The sequence below is a fragment of the Physella acuta genome, unplaced genomic scaffold (genome assembly GCF_028476545.2).
Source record: "Physella acuta isolate Inbredline_101_S28 unplaced genomic scaffold, ASM2847654v3 ptg000101l, whole genome shotgun sequence".
In the NCBI taxonomy this organism is placed as follows: Eukaryota; Metazoa; Mollusca; class Gastropoda; family Physidae; genus Physella; species Physella acuta.
This window is the reverse complement of record NW_026731621.1, coordinates 111197-130685: the sequence shown is the minus strand read 5'-3', so window position 1 is coordinate 130685 and position 19489 is coordinate 111197. Positions and strand designations below refer to the sequence as shown.

Genomic DNA, 19489 nt, shown 5'->3' with positions numbered 1-19489 from the left:
TAGTGTGACGTCATTTACGGACGATCCCCAAACTCTAAACGTATCGGTTCATTCTGATTTGATTTATGAATGTAGTGGTACATTATGATCTAAACTCTCCTCCCCAGAAAAACACAAAGTTCCAGCGGAAAATCCCGAAGAACGCCGTAGCAACGAACATCCTAATCGGCGAGCTGACCTGCCTAAGACGACCCCTGATGGGGTTGGTCCGCCTCAACCCATCCCGTCACCTCGGCTGGCTGTGTGAGGTCCGTCTGGCCACCCAGTTTGTTTTCATCTGTTTGGTGCCTGACATCAAAAGCGAGACGAATTATGACGTCAGAGAGGTCGGCAGATGTATTGGTACTCTGATGATCGATCCGGTGAGTGACGTCACTGGCACGCGTCATGAGCGCTTGCGTGTCATATTTATTGCCTTGGATAAAAATGATTGTGTTTTTCTTTATCTGAATATGGTTTTAGATCTCACTGCCTGTAGAGTTAATTAGTGCTCTGACACTTATGGGGGATTTTATGTAGCTATGGTGTAATTTTTTTTTATTTTTATTTTTGCTGTAAAATCTGAGAAATGCTTAAAGTAAACATCATTAAAAAGAAGTGTATCAGATAGTTTAATATATGATAATGAAACACGACAGCACACAAGTACTTAGAAGTGCTACTAAAAGAAATACAAAAATAGATATACTTTAAAATTAATTTTAAATAAGTAATTTTACATTGTCAATTTTAAAGTTCTCATATTCTACAGTTTGAAATTACAAACCTTGATGTTTAAAACATGCAAAATCTTGAAGATGTATTATCAGCTGTAAAAGTAGCATTACCTCCCCTATAATATAAATCGTCTCCCCTTTCATACAGATTAATCTGCTTGAAATTTATGAAAATACACAACAGACATCTTTAAATCCTCTTTGCTCAATCCCATTATGTTTAAATAGCCAGGAACAGTGTGGTACGTAATCATTCCCACAAGCATAGAAAACCTCCAGACTAGATAAAAATGGAGTTTATAAAATGTAGGAGATTGGAGGAGTTTTAATAATCCGCTAATTAAACTTCTATTTTGATCTTAATGACGCTGTCTGACCTTAATTCTAATTTCGCTACACTAGTATTGATCTGATTAGGCAATTTTTAAAAACTAATTAGTTTAATGAACTTCAGGAATAAATTTAATGAACTTTGGGAATAAATTTAATGAACTTCAATGTAAAATGTAAAATGTAATGAACTTCAGGAATTTATTTTACCAACTATTGGAAAACAGTTATTTTAAAGATTTAGCAGTAGTTAAATAGAATTACATGAAATACGAGTAGGTATTATTTACGTTTTTGAAGAAAGGTTGATGTTTCGAACTTAAGCCTCCGTCAGATAAAACAAGCACTTAGTTAGCAACGTAAACATTGAGACGGCGTGGTAAAGTAGAGTGCTCGTTATATAAAGTAAAGAATCCTCTATAGCCTTAGCCATCCATTCTGCAGATGAAGAAGAGTTCATATGTTTCTTGACCTCGGCATATGAAGGGAAGACGTGGTCAGAACTATGCCCAGCCTCCATTACTTTCCTTAACCTGAGTTAGGTACACAATAGAGCTGGGTGATCTCAGGGACGTTCTACTGACTTGGACCCGGATTCGAATTCGCGACCTTCGAGTTAGCAGTCTAGCGCTACCGCTAACACTAACATGAAATCATTGTCTGAAATCTTTAATTAATCCTAACATAAGATTATTGTTCCAAATATTTAATACTAACCGTAACATCTACCGGAAATTTTTGTTGCAAATCTTTCGCCTCAACCTTAACTTAAACTTGAAATCTCACTCCATTTTTATTCACCCTAACCCTAACATAAACCTGAAACTATTTTTCTAAATCTCTCACCCAAACCCAAACCTAAAATCATTGTTCCTAATATTTCACCACAACCTTAACCTAAATATGAATCTGTTGTTTCAGAACTTTCTCCCCATTCTTAATCTAAACCTGATGTCCTTCCAAATCTTTCATCCCAGCCATAGCTTAAACCTGAACCCATTGTTCCAAATCTCTCACCCCAACCCTAACCAAAACCTAGACCCATTGTTCCAAATCTTCAACCCAACCCTAACCAAAACCTAGACCCATTGTTCCAAATCTTCACCCTAACCAAAACCTAGACCCATTGTTCCAAATCTTCACCCCAACCCTAACCTAAACCTAAACCCATTGTTCCAAATCTCTCGCCCCAACCCTAACCTAAACCCATTGTTCCAAATCTTTCATCCCAGCCATAACCTAAACCTAAACCCATGGTTACAAATCTCTCACCCCAGCCCTAACCTAAACCCATTGTTCCAAATCTTTGATCCCAGCCCTAACCTAAACCCATTGTTCCAAATCTCTCACCCCAACCCTAACCTAAACCCATTGTTCCAAATCTTTCATCCCAGCCCTAACCTAAACCTAAACCCATTGTTCCAAATCTTTCATCCCAACCCTAACCAAAACCTAAACCCATTGTTCCAAATCTCTCACCCTGCCCTAACCTAAACCCATTGTTCCAAATCTTTCATCCCAGCCCAAACCTAAACCTAAACCCATTGTTCCAAATCTTTCATCCCAACCCTAACCAAAACCTAAACCCATTGTTCCAAATCTCTCACCCTGCCCTAACCTAAACCCATTGTTCCAAATCTTTCATCCCAGCCCTAACCTAAACCTAAACCCATTGTTCCAAATCTTTCATCCCAACCCTAACCAAAACCTAAACCCATTGTTCCAAATCTTTCACCCTGCCCTAACCTAAACCCATTGTTCCAAATCTTTCATCCCAGCCCAAACCTAAACCTAGACCCATTTTTCCAAATCTCTCACCCCAACCCTAACCAAAACCTAGACTCATTGTTCCAAATCTCTCACCCCAATCCTAACCTAAACCTGAATCTGTTGTTTCAGATCTTTCTCCCCATTTTTAATCTAAATCTAATAACCTTGTTCCAAATCTTTCATCCCAGCCATAACCTAAACCTGAAACCCTGTTCCATTTTTTAACCCTAATCCCAGCCCAAACCTAAACCTAAACCCATTTTTCCAAATCTCTCACCCCAACCCTAACCCTAACCTAAACCCATTGTTCCAGATCTTCAGGGAGGTGGCTGAGAACTGTTCCAGCAGGTTCGAGCTCCTGGCTGGCATCTCTGAGTTTGTCAGCAACATGACTGCCCTGCCGTCTTGTGTCTGGGACTCCAACACCAGGATAGAACCCCCGGCCAGGATACCGTCACAGGTGGGGTCAGGGGTCATCCATGCATGACTTCACAAAACAGGAGGGAGGGGGTGGGGTCGATTTGTGCTAAATGGTATAGTGGTGTAAACATTATGTAATATTTTCAATGTCAAATGTGCCTAAGTATACCTTGCATTGAAAATAATACTTTATGTTTACATGTTTTTTATTGCCTATACCTGCTTCCAATCCCTCTAAATGAAGTCGGCTTAAGAAAATGTAATGTCACCCTCTTGCGACTTTACAACTGTATTGTAAAAGTTTGTTTCTCTTTGTTCCAAAAATATTTTTCGTAAAATGTATTTCAAATTCGCAATCTTTAACTGAATTAGTTAAAAGTGTCAGTAATAAAACGTGATTAACAATATTAATGAAAAGGAAAAAAATAAAAATTGGTGGGCGGGGAAAGTGAAGTGTGCAATGGGTGCATTGGACGCTTGTGATGATGAGTGACAATGGCTCTTCTTCTTCTTCTTCTTCGTTCTTAATTATTAGTGTTGAAGGGGATCGAGATTTATCTGCCAGTGGGTTTGAACTCGAGACTGTTCGAATGTATCAACCATGAGCTTTTTGCCGACTCGACCACGCCTCCAACACAATTAAGCATTACGTGTCAACTGGTTATGCGCCATTGAGGCCATTGACTCCGATTTCAGCCTGCTTTTCTTGTTGGATTTGCTTCCATAGCCTTTGTCCAACCAAGAACAAACTACAAGGCACTAGTTGTTTAATTTTGGAGTTGTCTCTCCTAGAAGAGTGGCTGTCCCCAGCTAACGAGCCACATCGAACGAGGGTTCGAACTCGAGACTTTTCGGTTTAGCAACCATGAGCTTTACCGACTCGACCACGCCGAACCCTTGACAATGGCTGGAGAGGGGTAAAAATGTGGGCGACAATTTCTTCCCGTGCCTTAATTTCTAATTTATTGTCCAACGTATTAAAATCCATCTTTTTAAGTTAAGTTAAGTTATTGTATAATTTCTCAAAATAAGTCATTAAATACTCTAATTATATCTGTATTTAGGACTTCAGAAGAATATCGAAAAAAACTCAAGAAGAAAAAGAAAAACATGTCGAGAACACAATGATCGAACATGAAGAAGAAGAACCAGAACTCAAAAGATCAGGAAGGTAGGTTTATGTTTCAAGAGGCTTTGAGATGTGATATTTTTTTTTGCGTTGGGCGAGAACACGATTTATCGACCGTTAGTTTTCTTGCACTTTTTGTCATTTATGCGAGTGTTTTGTTAAAGTAAATTCTATAAATGTAATCGTCTATGCAGAGAGTTGTACAGGCGATTTAAAATTTGAAATGGGGGAGGGGGGGAGTGGACGACACTTGTTGAAGTATATATTTTGTTTACAAATTCTATTTTGTTTTGGGGTGGGGGTGGGGATGGGCGGTTGACATGCTTCGATGTGGGGGCGGGGCAGCTCCCGAAGAGATGCCTGAAATAAACTCTGTACGTGTCTTGGGCACGAACGGGAAATGATGATGATGATGATCTTAATTCTAAAAAAAAAAGTATAGAAACACGTAGCTTAGGCATAAAAGTCACGCAACCTAAATGTAAAAAGAGATTGTTTACTATATAATCTACCCAGAGGCGTAGCGAAGGGAGGGGGGGGGGGGCAGGGGGTACATATGTCCCCGGGTGCCGACCTTAAGGGGCGCCAAAATGGGTTGGAAAAGCAAATTAAAATCTCATTTTAGCTGCATTTTTGCTTTATAAATATACAAAAAATATATGAGGGGGGGGGGGCGTGTGGAAATAGAAAGTTCGAGGGGGGGGGTGCAAATCGAAAATTGAAAGTTTGTCCCCGGGCGCCGGGAAGAGTCGCTACGCCTCTGAATCTACCTGACATCTGACTACAATGCACGCCGGTTCTCCCAGCATCCCCCCCCCCGGGTAAAATTCAGTCAAGGATAAGCTGTTAGGATAAATAACCAGGCACACTATGACTCGTGTTTTAGGGGGGGGGGGTCAGGTTCTGGCATAGTTTTACACCACGGTAACTAAGGCGGGAAGACAAGAGAACCAAACACATTTATAGCTGCCAGAACTATAAACAACATTTAAACTGCCTGAACCATTTTACCGACTTCCGGTACTTGCTATATTTAGTAGTTTGATCAAGGTGGGGTGGTCTGAAATGGGACTTTAACCATTACATATTGGTTAATCAAGCGCTAGTTCTACCCAGAGAAAACTGTTAGTTTGCTCTTGTTAAAAAAAATATATGGGATGTCGTTGTCGGATCGGGTTGTAGATTGTAAGTCTGAAAATCTCGATTTCGTGACACACACCATACTACATAAAAGACGATGGACATTACAAATTGACACGAAAACAACAATAAATAATCTTTAGACTCAGAACAGGCTACAACAGACTAAAACAGCACATGCATAAAAAACTTAAAGTTGGGTCTGGCGAAACTTGCCCTTGTGCCAAGGCCCCGGATAATACGGAGCGCACGTCCTTCAGGACTGTTGCGCGATCCAACCACTGGCCCCTACACAACTCACTCAAGGAAAAACTACATGGGGCACCCGCGGATCTGGAGACCACAGTCCAGTTCATACACGAAGTTGGGCTTTTTAAATCCTCCACCATACACTCAATTAAGAACGCAGAAGAAGTTTATAATCCTACTAATTAAAGTAAAGGATGCTGGGTAAAAAAATCCTGTAACTTGAACACAGTTTCTGATAGACGAAATTTAACGTCAAGGAAAATATCTAATTCTCTGTTTTCTGTCAAATATTGAGTAATTTCCGGTGACCGGGAGTAGTACTTAATGCTATTTCCGATTTCTCATAAAAACGATTTTCTTCGAGATTCTCTTCTAATTTAAAGTGTGTAAAAATTGATTAAAAAGCATGTCGATATACCGAGTTGCCGTCCCACGTTGTGTTATACAAGAATATTCGAGAAAGTTTAGGGGAGATCACTCCCACTTTAAAAAAAAATCTTAACAACTGCCGATGTTTTGTGTTGCAGACTATTTGGAGGGCTGATAGCAGACATAAAGAGAAAGCTCCCCTGGTACGGCAGTGATTTCAGGGACTGCTTGCACGTCCAGTGCTTCGCGTCAACCATCTTTCTATTTTTGGCAACACTCACCCCTAACGTGACGTTTGGAGGCCTGCTTGGGCAAGGGACAGAACAATACATGGTGGGTAGTTATCTTGTCCTTGTTCTATAGAAAATAAAATTAAGGGACAGAACCATATATGGTGAGTAGTTATCTTTTCATTGTTTTATAGTGAATAAAATTAAGGGATAGAACCATATATGGTGAGTAGTTATCTTTTCATTGTTTTATATTGAATAAATTTAAGGGATAGAACCATATATGGTGGGTAGTTATCTTTTAGTAAATTCAATTAAGGGATAGAACAATATAAAAACTGTGGTGGGTAGTTATCATCTCCTGGCGTGATGAATCTAACAAGGGAACAGAGAAACGCATGAAGTTTACTTATTTTTCTTTGTTAAATGGACCAAATCATGGGACTTAATTATACGAGGTGAGTTCAATTAGTACAAAGTACAGAACAACTTCGATTGTTTAGTTGTCTTTTCCTTATTTAATACTTCAACTATCCAAAGGAAAAATACTACAAAGATGTAGGCCTAAATGATAGATAAATGTTCGTTACAAACTTTGACTCTACCTAGCTACAAAAATACAAAGTAGTAATACGATCTTTTTAACCAACACTGCTATATAAACAAGAAGACAGATTGGTGCAATCATTTGAAATCATTGCTACAAAATACTAAGACACATTTTATTCCAATGTAGACTCTACCATTTATTTAGATAGCATTATTCACAAAATTGAATGGACGAGTAAACATTGGAGATTTATTTAGTGTCATGTTATTTTCTCTATAGTCAGGGCACTATGGAGTGTATTAGTTTTATGTTATTTTTCTCTATAGTCAGGGCACTATGGGTGTATTAGTGTCATGTTATTTTCTCTATTGTCAGGGTACTATGGAGTGTATTCTAGCTGCAGCCATATGTGGTGTTGTGTATGCGCTGTTTGCTGGCCAGCCAATGAACATCCTCGGCTCAACAGGTCCCATGTTGGTACTGGAGATGATCATTTTTCAATACTGCAAGTAGGTGTTATAGTTTATGTCATCAAGAAGGCGTTATAATTTTTATTATCAAGTAGGTGTTATAGTTTTTTATCACGTAGGTGTTATAGTTTTTTTTATCAAGTAGGTGTTATAGCTTTTTATCACGTAGGTGTTATAGTTTTTTTATCAAGTAGGTATTAAAGTTTTTTTATCAAGTAGGTGTTATAGTTTTTTTTAATAAGTAGGAGTTATAGTTTTTTTTATCAAGTAGGTGTTATAGCTTTTTATCAAGTAGGTGTTAATAGTTTTTTAATACGTAGGCGTTACATTTTTTTTATCAAGTAGGTGTTATAGCTTTTTATCAAGTAGGTGCTATAGTTTTTTTTATCAAGTAGGTGTTATATTTTTTTTCAAGTAGGTGTTATAGTTTTTTTATCAAGTAGGTATTAAAGTTTTTTTATCAAGTAGGTGTTATAGCATGTCTCATCAAGTAGGTGGTATAGTATTTTATCAAGTATGTGTTATAGTTTCTTATCAAGTAATGTTATAGTTCAACAAGTAGATGTTATATCTTGTGTTATCTAGTAGGTGTTATAGTTTATGTTATATTTTTTTATGTCTTAAATTAAGTTACAGTTTTGAAATAGTTTTTTTTAGTTTTTAAGTTGGCATTTGTCATATTTCAATTAAATGCTATTATCAGTATTTTCTTAAACTAGCAACTTTTTTTTTTTAAATTTAACATAAAAGTGTTTCTCATTCAATTATAGTTATTACACATGTGAATTTTGTTGTTGAATTAAAAATTTAAAACATTTTTTTCTTAAAATTTAAAGTTGCTTGTTATAGTCATCAAATCAGTGCCTTATATAGTTTTTCCATTATATTTGTATTTGTTATACATTTTTCATAATTTGAGTATCACTTAGATTTTGTCATAGTAAAATACAATTTTTTTCAGGGACCACGAATGGGAATTTCTGCCTTTCAGAGTGTGGATTGGTCTGTGGACGACCTTTATATTACTTGTTATCGTGGCCTTTGACCTCAGTTCTCTTGTAAAGTTTATAACAAGATTCACAGAGGAATGTTTCGCTTCTTTAATAGGAATTATTTTTATATATGAAGCTTTTGTTAAGGTAAGTCCTGCTTTTATAATATATGTTAAAGGGAAACTACTAAGCTGATTGAAAATGATAATTATTTTTATTTAGTATTAGGCCTATATGATTGTTTTAGGCCCTATAGAAATATAATTATGGTATTATATTTGTATGTAAAAATCATATACAATTTAAAAATATATAATGTATGTCATGATTCTACACAATGAATATTTTTAGAAAAACTTAATTAGAACAACCACACCATAAAATAAGTACTATAAAAGCTGTTCTTATACCATTAATGTTTAAACAATTGATTGATTAATACGCAGGTTTTTTAACGCAATTTCCATTCTGGAGAATTGCGTTTATTAACTCGTCATTTCTGGGAATGAATGGATATATCAGGGGTCGGCAACCTGCGGCTCGCGAGCCGCATTCGGCTCTTTTGGTGTCAAGGTGCGGCTCTTTAGCTCGGTGCACAATTATTAATAATTGTTTTATTTTATTTTTAAAACTCATAAAAGTATTAGCCTGCAGCACTCGGTAATGAACGATATAATAACAAATATAAACAAAAACACTCGCTATTCTACTAGAATATTTAGTTACTCCCTATTTCAGTGTACTTCCTTGTTTTCTAAAGCTGAGTTATTTAAATATAAAGAATGCCTATGTTTGGATCATATTCATCGAGGCACTGGTTACCTACACTACCGCCCACCACCATGGCGGGCTGTGTGAAAGACTTGAGTGTACGTTAATCACTCACAGTAATATCTCCGATAATCACTCACCGCCTAATTGTCGAGGACGGAAAGTGGCTGTCTCGTGAATCCGATTACACTACCGCAGTGGCGCTGCGTACGGCCCCTAGTGGATTTCCCGGAAAAGCCAAAAATCCTCGAAAAACTGCAGTTTTTGGCCCATATCTCGGCAACCAGACCACTTAGCGACTTGAAACATTTACCAATCGATTTCTGCCATAATTTAAAACAATATTGCCGAATAAAGTTTTCAAAAATATCCTTTCGTTCGGCCACAAAAAAAAATTAATTAAGAATTTTTAAACTGAGCATCGTGTAGGCCTAGGATGATTTAGCGCAAAGCGCTGAGGTTCGAAAGGATTTTACCATAGCGAATGAGCGGAGGTTCGAAAGGATTTTTTTTTCGACTGATACGGAAGGCTAGCCTGTCGCGACGTGGGGTCGAGAGAGAGAGAGAGAGAGAGAAGTCAAATACTGATATAAACGTTTTAATATTTGGGCACCGTTGCTGAATATATGATTTATCTCGATTTAAAATTGTTATGGATAACATAAGGAAATTGCGCTTAAATTGTCACTAGACTTTTTATTAACTTGTTTAATCATCTGTAGAGATATTTCTTTTCATACTAAGAATATTACTAAGGGCGTAAATTAAATTAAATTGAAGAATAATTTCTCTATGGGAGCTAAATTTATATAATGTTAACAAAGAATGAGTGGCAAGGGAGAGAACTGATAGTAATGTCAGATGGTTTTAAAAACTAAAACAGTATTACTTAATAGTTCAATTTATTCCTTTTTGGAAGAAAAAAAACTATTACTATATGTAATTTTCCAAAGTAAATTTGATCCACTGCCTTTAAACGTTATACTAAAACTTTACACCACTACCACTTTAACTAACGTGGTACTTTTTTCAGGTGATTAAAATCAGTTCCACCCACCCTGTCCATTTTGGCAGCATCAAGGACCTGCCAACATGCCCGTCTACGGAGCCCGCACCAAATGAAGGAAACAAATCCCTACTTCTGGCTCTAATAAACAACATCACCGACACCCTAACAGGCAACACCACAACACCGAGTTCATTGGTCAACTCCACCACCTGGCCAACCACAACAACGCTAGCCACGATAAACACAACAGGACATACTGGAACAAACTGCCACTCTTATGTGGGGGATGTTTTCTTTTTGTCCATTCTGGAGTTTTTGTTTACATTTGGTATAGCATTCTTTCTCGTCAAGTTCAGGAACAGCATATTTTTTCCTAATGTAGTAAGTGTTACTTTCATTCTGCTCTTACTTTTCTTGTCAGATAGTAGATGTTATAAATGTCCTGAATAAACAGCAAAAGGACAATGAAGAAAATTGTATAGCTTTGCAATTCAGTTATATAATATTTTTTACCCTACAATATTATAATTATTTCTAAAGCAGTAGGCCAATTAGAGCAATTCTTATGTAAATCAAAGACTTTAAAAAACTATATTTAAATACATTAAATAGTAAAGATGAATCTAAAAAACAAATAGATACATCTTAAAAAATGAAAAATAATATAGTAGTTTAATAGGCTTAAAAATATTTTTAAATGAAAGAAAAGGTTTATCTTTTAACTTTTACCTATACTTTGGTTTTCTGTTATTTTATTTATTTTATATGCATTAGGCCTATATTAAATAAGCAAACAATTTTTACAATTTTGAACTTTTCAGATTAGGCAAATGTTAAGTGACTTTGGTGTTCTAATAGCTATAGTGGTTGTGGTTGGTGTGGATGCTGCTCTCAATATAGACACACCCAAACTTACTGTGCCTGATAAATTTTCTGTAAGTAGACTAATACAGATTTTATTTACAATAATTGATCATTTTTATAAAACAAAAAGTAAAAAGTAATACCCTCTTTAGTGGGATATGGAAAATTACTTTTTTCTGAGAACATCTGCACACGTGACATGTAAATTTGTACACTATCAAGTCATCTATAAAGTGGTTTATAGATAGTGGAGTTCATTAATTATAATGACTTATGTATAGGCCTAGCTTAAAATAATAGCTTTATTCAAAAATACTTTTACCACTTTGCCATTGACTGGTAGTGCACTCTGTGAAATCAGATAAATGTTAAGGGCTTTGTGATCAATCTATTGTCTTTTTTTAAGTCCCTCAAACATTTCACAATGATAAATAGTTCATAAATGATTTCATCAATTATCTAAAGATATTGAACCAGAGGCGTAGCTAAGGCGGGGGTGGGGGGTGGACCACACCGGGTGACACCATTTAGGGGGGGGGGGGGGTGACACCAAGGTAAAAAATTGCAAAATTACAGAAAAAAAATGCTTTTTCGCCAGTTCCATTAATGATCAATTAAAGTCAAATAGTCTTTTAAGTACAAATTGACAATTATTACAAGGGGCTGGGGTATCACCATGACGTAAACAAGCTAACTTTAGAGAAAACACCGCTATTAGTAACAGACTAAAGATAAACATCATTACTCATAAGTCTGCAGTGATTAAATCTTATACACATACATGTATGGGTATATATTAAAATTATAGACTTATGTAGGCCAATATATATATATATATATATATATATATATATTTAATATATATATATATATATATATATATATACTTTGTTTCTTGGGGGAGGGTGACACCACCAAGTGTCGTACCAGGTGACACCCCACATAGCGACTGTATTGAACACCGACCAACTAATTTAATGGTTAATATTATTTCTTTAAGCCGACACGTCCCGACCGTGAGTGGTTTATTGGCCCAATCCACCCCAAAAACCCATGGTGGCTGGCCATAGCTGCTCTACTACCTGCACTGTTGGCCACCATTCTTGTCTTCATGGACCAACAGATCACAGCCGTCATTGTCAACAGGAAGGAACACAAATTAAAAGTTAGTGAAACTTTTTAATCTTCTATTCTTTTCTTTTATATTTTCTTCAACATAGTTACGGATTTAGTGTCACCATGTTATATTCCAATATTTCAGTCATTAATTAAAATTAGATCTATAAATGATACAATTATGATTGATTTAACTGATATAGGACTTATTTATTAGTTTAACAGTCCTTAGTTTTAATTTTTTTTAAATCATCCTTACATTCATTATTTCATTTTACCTAGCAGCCAATTAGTGACTCATAAGGTCATTCAAATACTCTCTCAGAGCACATAATGTTATATAAATATAAAGAAATAGTTTTTTTCAAACAATGCAAAAAAAAGACAAATTATTCTTGAGAACATATTTTCAACAGGGAAGATGAAGTAGAGCTCATCTGTTTCTGTGAATATGTTGAGTGATAATCTGGTCAGTTCTATATTACTTTGTCCTGACTTTCCATAATGTGAGTCAGGTACCCATCATTGCTGGTTAGACTAAGCCTGAAGGCACATGGGGAAGTGAAGTATAGTCCACCTGTTTCTCTGACCTGGTGTATGAAGGGATAGTATGGTGTCCAGCTGCCTTTACTTTCTTTAATGTGAGTTAGGTACAGAGTTTCTTCCAGGCATCTCTTTGGGGGGCAAAGACCCCCCCCCCCCCCCAAAAAAAAATTTCTACCGCAACCCAAATGAAATGAAATTTATATAATTTAGATAGAAAATATATACTTTTAACAGTGTCTGCCCCCCCCCCCCCCGAAGAAAGTCTACAGCCCCCCCCCCCCCCTGAAAATTTCAAGTGCCCCCCCCTCGGAAAAAAAAGTCTGGAAGAAACACTGGTTGGGTATCCATATCCATCAGAGCTGGGTGGATGCAGGGACATTCTACTGAATTGAACCCAGATTCAAACACAAGACTTTTGGGTTAGCAGTCAAGTGCCCTACCACCCAGCCATGCCATCCCACAACCTTTACAATGCTAAAACAAAATGTTCAATTATTCTGTTTTCTAGAAAGGCTGTGGCTACCACCTGGACATCATGGTGTTGGCCATCTTGATCACAGTCATGTCTGTGCTTGGTTTACCTTGGTATGTTGCTGCTACAGTGTCAGCTCTTGCCCACATCATGAGTTTAAAGGTAACTTAAAAACTTGTCTCTATCAGCACATTAACAAAACAAATTCCTTTTCCTCTAAACTCATTTTTTTTAAATGCTTTAAGACTGGCTATTATTATAGAGTCTTTGATTTTTAACTCTTGTAAAAGAAAAATAATTAAAAATTAAAATAGATTGTCTTAATATACAAATGCAATTTTGAAAATTCCCATCCTCCCCCCATCCCCCAAAGTTACATGAAACCAGAACTTATATATATATATATATATATATATATATATATATATATATATATATATATATATATATATATATATATATATATATATATATATATATATATATATATATATATATATATATATATATATATACATATATATACATATATATACATATATATACATATATATACATATATATATATATATATATATATATATATATATATATATTAGTTTCTTTCATGAAACTGATTATATGTTTTTTACCTTTACATTGAAATCAAAAGTGCTTATTCTTGAAGATTTGAGTCTGCTAAATATATATGCAAACAGGAATTCATTCTTTGATGATTTCTGACATTCATAGTCCTATTTTATGTACATTCTAACAATTTTTAAATTTAATTTTTACATTAGTTACATTTATTTTATGAATTAAAAAAAAAGAAAATATTTTTCCTCTGAAGGTTGAGTCAGATTGCACAGCTCCAGGAGAGAAGCCAGAATTTTTAGGTGTCAGAGAACAAAGAGTTACTTCCCTGCTTGTTGGTATCCTAAGTGGCTTATCAGTTTTCTTGACAGGAGTTTTAAAGGTTAGAATTTTTTTTTAAATCTTATCAACCATCTTTATTTAAAGTTTAGAACAAAGTTTAAAAACTGTACCTTAATATTATTCATTGTAGTTTTTAAAAAAAAGATAAATAAATAATAATTTAATGTATTTCAATTATTTTTTCCTTAGTTTATTCCACTTCCAGTGTTGTATGGAATTTTCCTGTTTATGGGTGTCAGATCACTAGAGGGAATGCAGGTAAAAAACAAACATTATAATTTAACCAAAAACTAGTTTTGCCTCATATAAAATCATCTACAGTAGTTGAGTTGAATTTAAATGCTAAACACTAAAGCTGGTGATGTTTTGTTAAAAAAATGTTTCAATACAGTTTTGAAACAGCTTTCCAATTATGTTTAGATCAATATTTTAAAAAATTATTTAAATAACTTTCTTATAAAATCATGTGTGGTTTTCTCTTGTCTGCAGCTTGTGGATAGATTTATGTTGTACCTGATATCCCCTAAGTACCAGCCAGATTATCCATACCTACGTCATGTGCCTTTACTGAGAGTCCACATCTTCACACTAATCCAAATCTTGTGCCTTGCTGGACTCTGGATCATCAAAGCTTTCAAGGAGACCTCCATTGGTTTTCCAATCATGGTATGAAAAATTATACCTTAGTTGTTTTACAAAATAGTATGATTTGGAAAAATTTAACTTTCATGGTTTACCCAAAAACAGAATAGAAAAAAAAAATACTTTCATTGGTTTTTCAATAATGGTATGGAAAAATTATATCTTAGTTGTATTAAAAATAGTATAGTAAAAAAAACAGAATAGAAAAATATATTTTCACTGGTTTTTCAATAATATTATGGAAAAATTATACCTTAGTTGTTTTACAAAATAGTATGATTTGGAAAAATATAACTTTCTTGGTTTACCCAAAAACAGAATAGAAAAAAAAAATACTTTCATTGGTTTTTCAATAATGGTATGGAAAAATTATATCTTAGTTGTATTAAAAATAGTATAGTAAAAAAACAGAATAGAAAAATATAACTTCTTTGGTTTCCACAATTAAAAAAAACAGAATAGAAAAATATATTTTCACTGGTTTTTCAATAATATTATGGAAAAATTATACCTTAGTTGTTTATAAAATACTATGATATGGAAAAATGTAACTTACTTAGTTTAAAAAAAAGAGTAGAAAAAATATACTTTCATTGGTTTTTCAATAATACTTTGAAAAAGTATATTAGTGTTGTTTTTTTTTGTTTTTTAAATGTTTTGAAAATATGAACCTTCCTTTATAGTCCAAAACAAATGTATAACCATTGGTAACTTAAATTTATACCTTTTTTGGATTCCTCAAAACAATATTGAAAAAATATATTTAGCACTGTGTCCAGTTTTCTTTATTTCCCTAATGTGAGCCAGGTACTAATTAGAGCTGAGTGGACTCAAGGGACTCAGGTTAGCTGTCATAATCTCTCCCATCCAACCACACCATCCTCAATTAGTAAATGTTGCTCTCAAATATTAATCTGAATGTTTTTTCCCCACAGGTTCTTGCTACCTGTTTTATCAGAAAACTTCTGGACTGTTTCTTTACGCAGTACGAGCTCAGTTGGCTAGACCACATACTCCCTCCGCTCTCTCCGAAGAAAACCAAGGTAACATTTAACCAGGTTATCACCATGGAAACCAAAAGAAAATTTAGCCTGTTCCGCAAGCCAGTTGCTAGGCCACCATCCCCATTCCCAAAAGAGGAGCCGCCTATGAAACTGAAGATGAAACGGGATGTAGAAAATCGTTTTCATGAGGGCAATGAAGATTACATTATGTGATAGTACAATATTTGTTACAGTTGATTTACATTCACATTTTCACATACATTCCATTCACTAAAAATGGGTACATCTTAAATAGGAAAAATATACAATTGGTTGACATTACATTATTATTGCTCAAGTTATAAACTGAATTTACTTGTTAGCTTGTTGCTGATTAAAATAGATACAGGTGCAACACCTTTGTACAGCAAAACACATGACAAATATTGTTTATATCATAATATGAAAACTATGCTATAACATCATATTTTACATAATTACAAAAGTTAATTTTAGTTTATCATACATTATGCCATATAACAATTTAAAAGTTATTGTTTATTTCCATTAGAATGTTATACTAACTACTTAAAATTTATAATTCCCTAATAACAAATTAATTTTCTCAATATACCAAAGTATCACTTACCTTTAATTTAACCACTTATATTACCATTCCCAATATAGATAATACACGGAAATAACAAAAATATTAACATAATTAATGTCGGTATATGTGCATGAGAAGTATTACTTATAACAAACTTGATTTTAACATTCCTCATACTACCAAGTTCCTTCAGAAAAAAAACCTTTCTGGAGTGTTTAAGATTAATCCTAAACAATATATAAACTTACAATCTTAAAAAACATTGTACAAGTTCTAGTATAAAAGTCTTAGTTTGAAATTGCAGCACTGCTTAAATATTTTTTTAATTCTTTGAAAGTTTTGAAACCCTATAACAAAAATACAATTATATAAGATAATAATTAGAAGTAACTATTCAATGCAAGCTTAATGAAGAACAGTAAATAGTTTTCAAACTAAATTAAAAAAATATTTTCTATGAAAATTTATAGAAATTAGTAGGGCCCAAACACTACCACAGTCTTATAACAGAACTTACTCAAATTGATGCTTGGAAAACTTACAGAGTGCATTAAAAATGCCAAAATAAATGTTCAGTGTATTTGATAAGGTTTTGATAAGTTCATTTGTTTTTAATTAAGTAGAAAGATTTTTTTTCTCTTTTGCTCGAAAATATATTAAAATACAGAAGGGTTTAAAAAAAATTTAAACTATATAAACAAGAACAAAGTCATATGAAATATATTTACTGTCATAATTTGTTCATAATTCTAATAGGGAAGTCAACATTTTTTATAAATTGGAGGGTTTTTACTTTTGAGTGAGGTATATCTGAGATGTAGGCTTATAAATTAAGGGTAAATCATCATCTTATAATATGTAATGCAATTGAAAAGCTGAAATGAAGCAAAAATACATTTGTAAAAATAGTTGAACATAAAACCCAAAATAACATAAATAAATCACTGAATTTCACAAAACATTCCCTTTTCCATATTTGATTTTTAAAATTTGCCATCCATTTTCATCAGGGTAAACCATCTCATGTAGTTGTGCAGCAAAGTTTAATGTTTCCTATGGATTACTATCTTTTTGCAGAATTCTACGTCCTACTCCCCAAATGAAAGGCCCAATGGCATTGTGCCTGAAATCAGTATCGACCAACCCATTGAGATGATTGCCCATAGTGATAGCAGCATTGGCCCAGACCACAGCGACAGCCACCATAATTCTAATGGTCTCCACCATTTTAAATCTGCTGAACAGGGAAACAACTCTCACAATTCTGTTGATCACTCTGATGTTAGAGTAATCATCAGCTAATCAAAATTTTTAACCAAGACATGAAGTTTAATTGTAAATATAAATTTCATTGGTGATTTTTGTTTCACAAGCAGGAAAAAGTTTAATCAAAATCCACAGAAAGGTCTTTCATTAATCAAAACAAAAAAATTCCATTTATATTGAATGTGACAAAAATCCTTGTTCTTAAAATAATGTTGAATCTGATTTTAAAATTATTAAATTATGCTTATTATTGTTTGTTTAAAATAATTTTTGCAAATTATATTCATTAAAGATAAATGAATATCAAAATGAAAAAAATTAGATGTTAAACAAACATTAAGACTCAGATAAGATCAACAGCAGATGTAATACATGCAGAGAAACTAAAAATTGAAGTTAAAACTGGATCTGTCAAATTTAAAAATCATGTTGAAATATAGATGTTGCTATTACAAAGCCCAATTACCGACTCTATTCCATTTTAACCATTATAGTTTTTATATTTCAAATCATAAATTAAGATGAATCTCTGTGTATGATTAAGACTAAACTTTTTAAACAATGGCAAGTCCAACTGTGGTTCTAGAGGAGCAGTTGTGGACCCTACCTACCTTTCATCATTCACTTTTACATTATAACACTAAAAAATCACAAAACTATGTAATTAAGTGATAGCTTGCATAATATTCAAATGCTAATTTCAAAAGACAATATTTTACTGGTTTTGTTATAGTCTAGAAGGGAATCAATTTATTCAATTAATTATTCATTAACCATCTTTCCATAAGTGTAACTTTTTTTTAACCATTTTATACATTTAAGCTAATTAACAATGTATATCATATAAGTAATTAATTAATTCACTGCATTTAAGTTCAGCTTACTTATGTTTTATATTTTTTACCTTTCATGACAAAAAGAACTAATTTTGCATGCAATAAATAATACATTCTAACCAGGAGTAAATTTTGCTTTGCTTTCGATTTGCTTCTACATAATTATTCTCTTAATGCTTAGCAGGGTGTATAGGCTTATATTCCAATATAGATACATTCAAACAGAGTCCTATGTTTAATTATTATCTTAATGAAATGTTTTAAAAACATATTTCACATGTCTAGGAAATGTTCATGTTCTTCAACATTCCTTTTGATTGATTGTTTCAGATTAATTGCCTTGTAAATAGAACTTAACTTGTACATAGTGTAAAAATGTTGAGTATGTGTTAGTGTTAATTTCATGAAAAATCATGATTAAATATTAGCTGACATGAAGTTACTTTAAAAGTTACTCATCTGGAACCCTCCGTAAAAAAAACTACTTTATTTATGTTATTTTTATGACAGAAATGTTTAATGTTAGATTTAGGGAAAGTTTGTATTTCTAATTACTTTGTGCTTTCATCCCAAAAATTAATTTAACAAGTGTGATAGTTACTTTTAGAAGGAAAGAGATTTGGGAAGGGGGGTAAGGTTTTAAACAAGGTTTCAAATTTTGTAGTACGAGGGTATGTAGCACAAACAATAAGAATAATAATGATGAATAAGAGCAGTATTTCAATTAATTTTTTTAGATTTGATTTTAGTTTAACAGCAATATCACATTGTTTACAAGAAACTTAAATGAACCTAACACATGGTTATTCACTTTGTTCAAATTTAAATATTTTGTTCAACTTTAATTGTTTTCAAACATAGATTCTAAAATTTGAAATTGCTCATTGCTAGTTATAGAATAGAATATATTGAAGTATAATATGAAGCATATAGTATGTAGAATAATGTATAAAAACAATAGGGGCTAAATTATGTCTAAAAGTATTATTGAATGAAAAAGCTCATTCAAAATATCAAAATAAAATTGTATTTTCCTAGTTTTGTAATCAAGAAATCTTTTTTTTGGATATTTTCAAGTTATTTTTTTTTTA

The 19489-nt window shown here is 33.4% G+C and overlaps 1 protein-coding gene across 1 annotated transcript in view; it reads left to right on the top strand.

Moving 5' to 3' along the window:
* LOC131930753 (electroneutral sodium bicarbonate exchanger 1) overlaps window positions 1-18146 on the top strand; it is an 81113-nt gene extending 62967 nt beyond the window's left edge. The window contains exons 6-20 of the mRNA XM_059287359.1: window positions 108-362; window positions 3130-3276; window positions 4301-4407; window positions 6282-6456; window positions 7279-7412; window positions 8335-8512; window positions 10170-10526; window positions 10967-11080; window positions 12010-12174; window positions 13180-13305; window positions 13976-14101; window positions 14251-14319; window positions 14551-14727; window positions 15639-15746; window positions 17374-18146. Coding sequence (XP_059143342.1) covers window positions 108-362; window positions 3130-3276; window positions 4301-4407; window positions 6282-6456; window positions 7279-7412; window positions 8335-8512; window positions 10170-10526; window positions 10967-11080; window positions 12010-12174; window positions 13180-13305; window positions 13976-14101; window positions 14251-14319; window positions 14551-14727; window positions 15639-15746; window positions 17374-17598 — 2463 coding nt within the window. The 3' untranslated portion in view covers window positions 17599-18146. The remainder of the gene's footprint in view (window positions 1-107; window positions 363-3129; window positions 3277-4300; window positions 4408-6281; window positions 6457-7278; window positions 7413-8334; window positions 8513-10169; window positions 10527-10966; window positions 11081-12009; window positions 12175-13179; window positions 13306-13975; window positions 14102-14250; window positions 14320-14550; window positions 14728-15638; window positions 15747-17373) is intronic.
* The last annotated feature ends 1343 nt before the right edge of the window (window positions 18147-19489 follow it).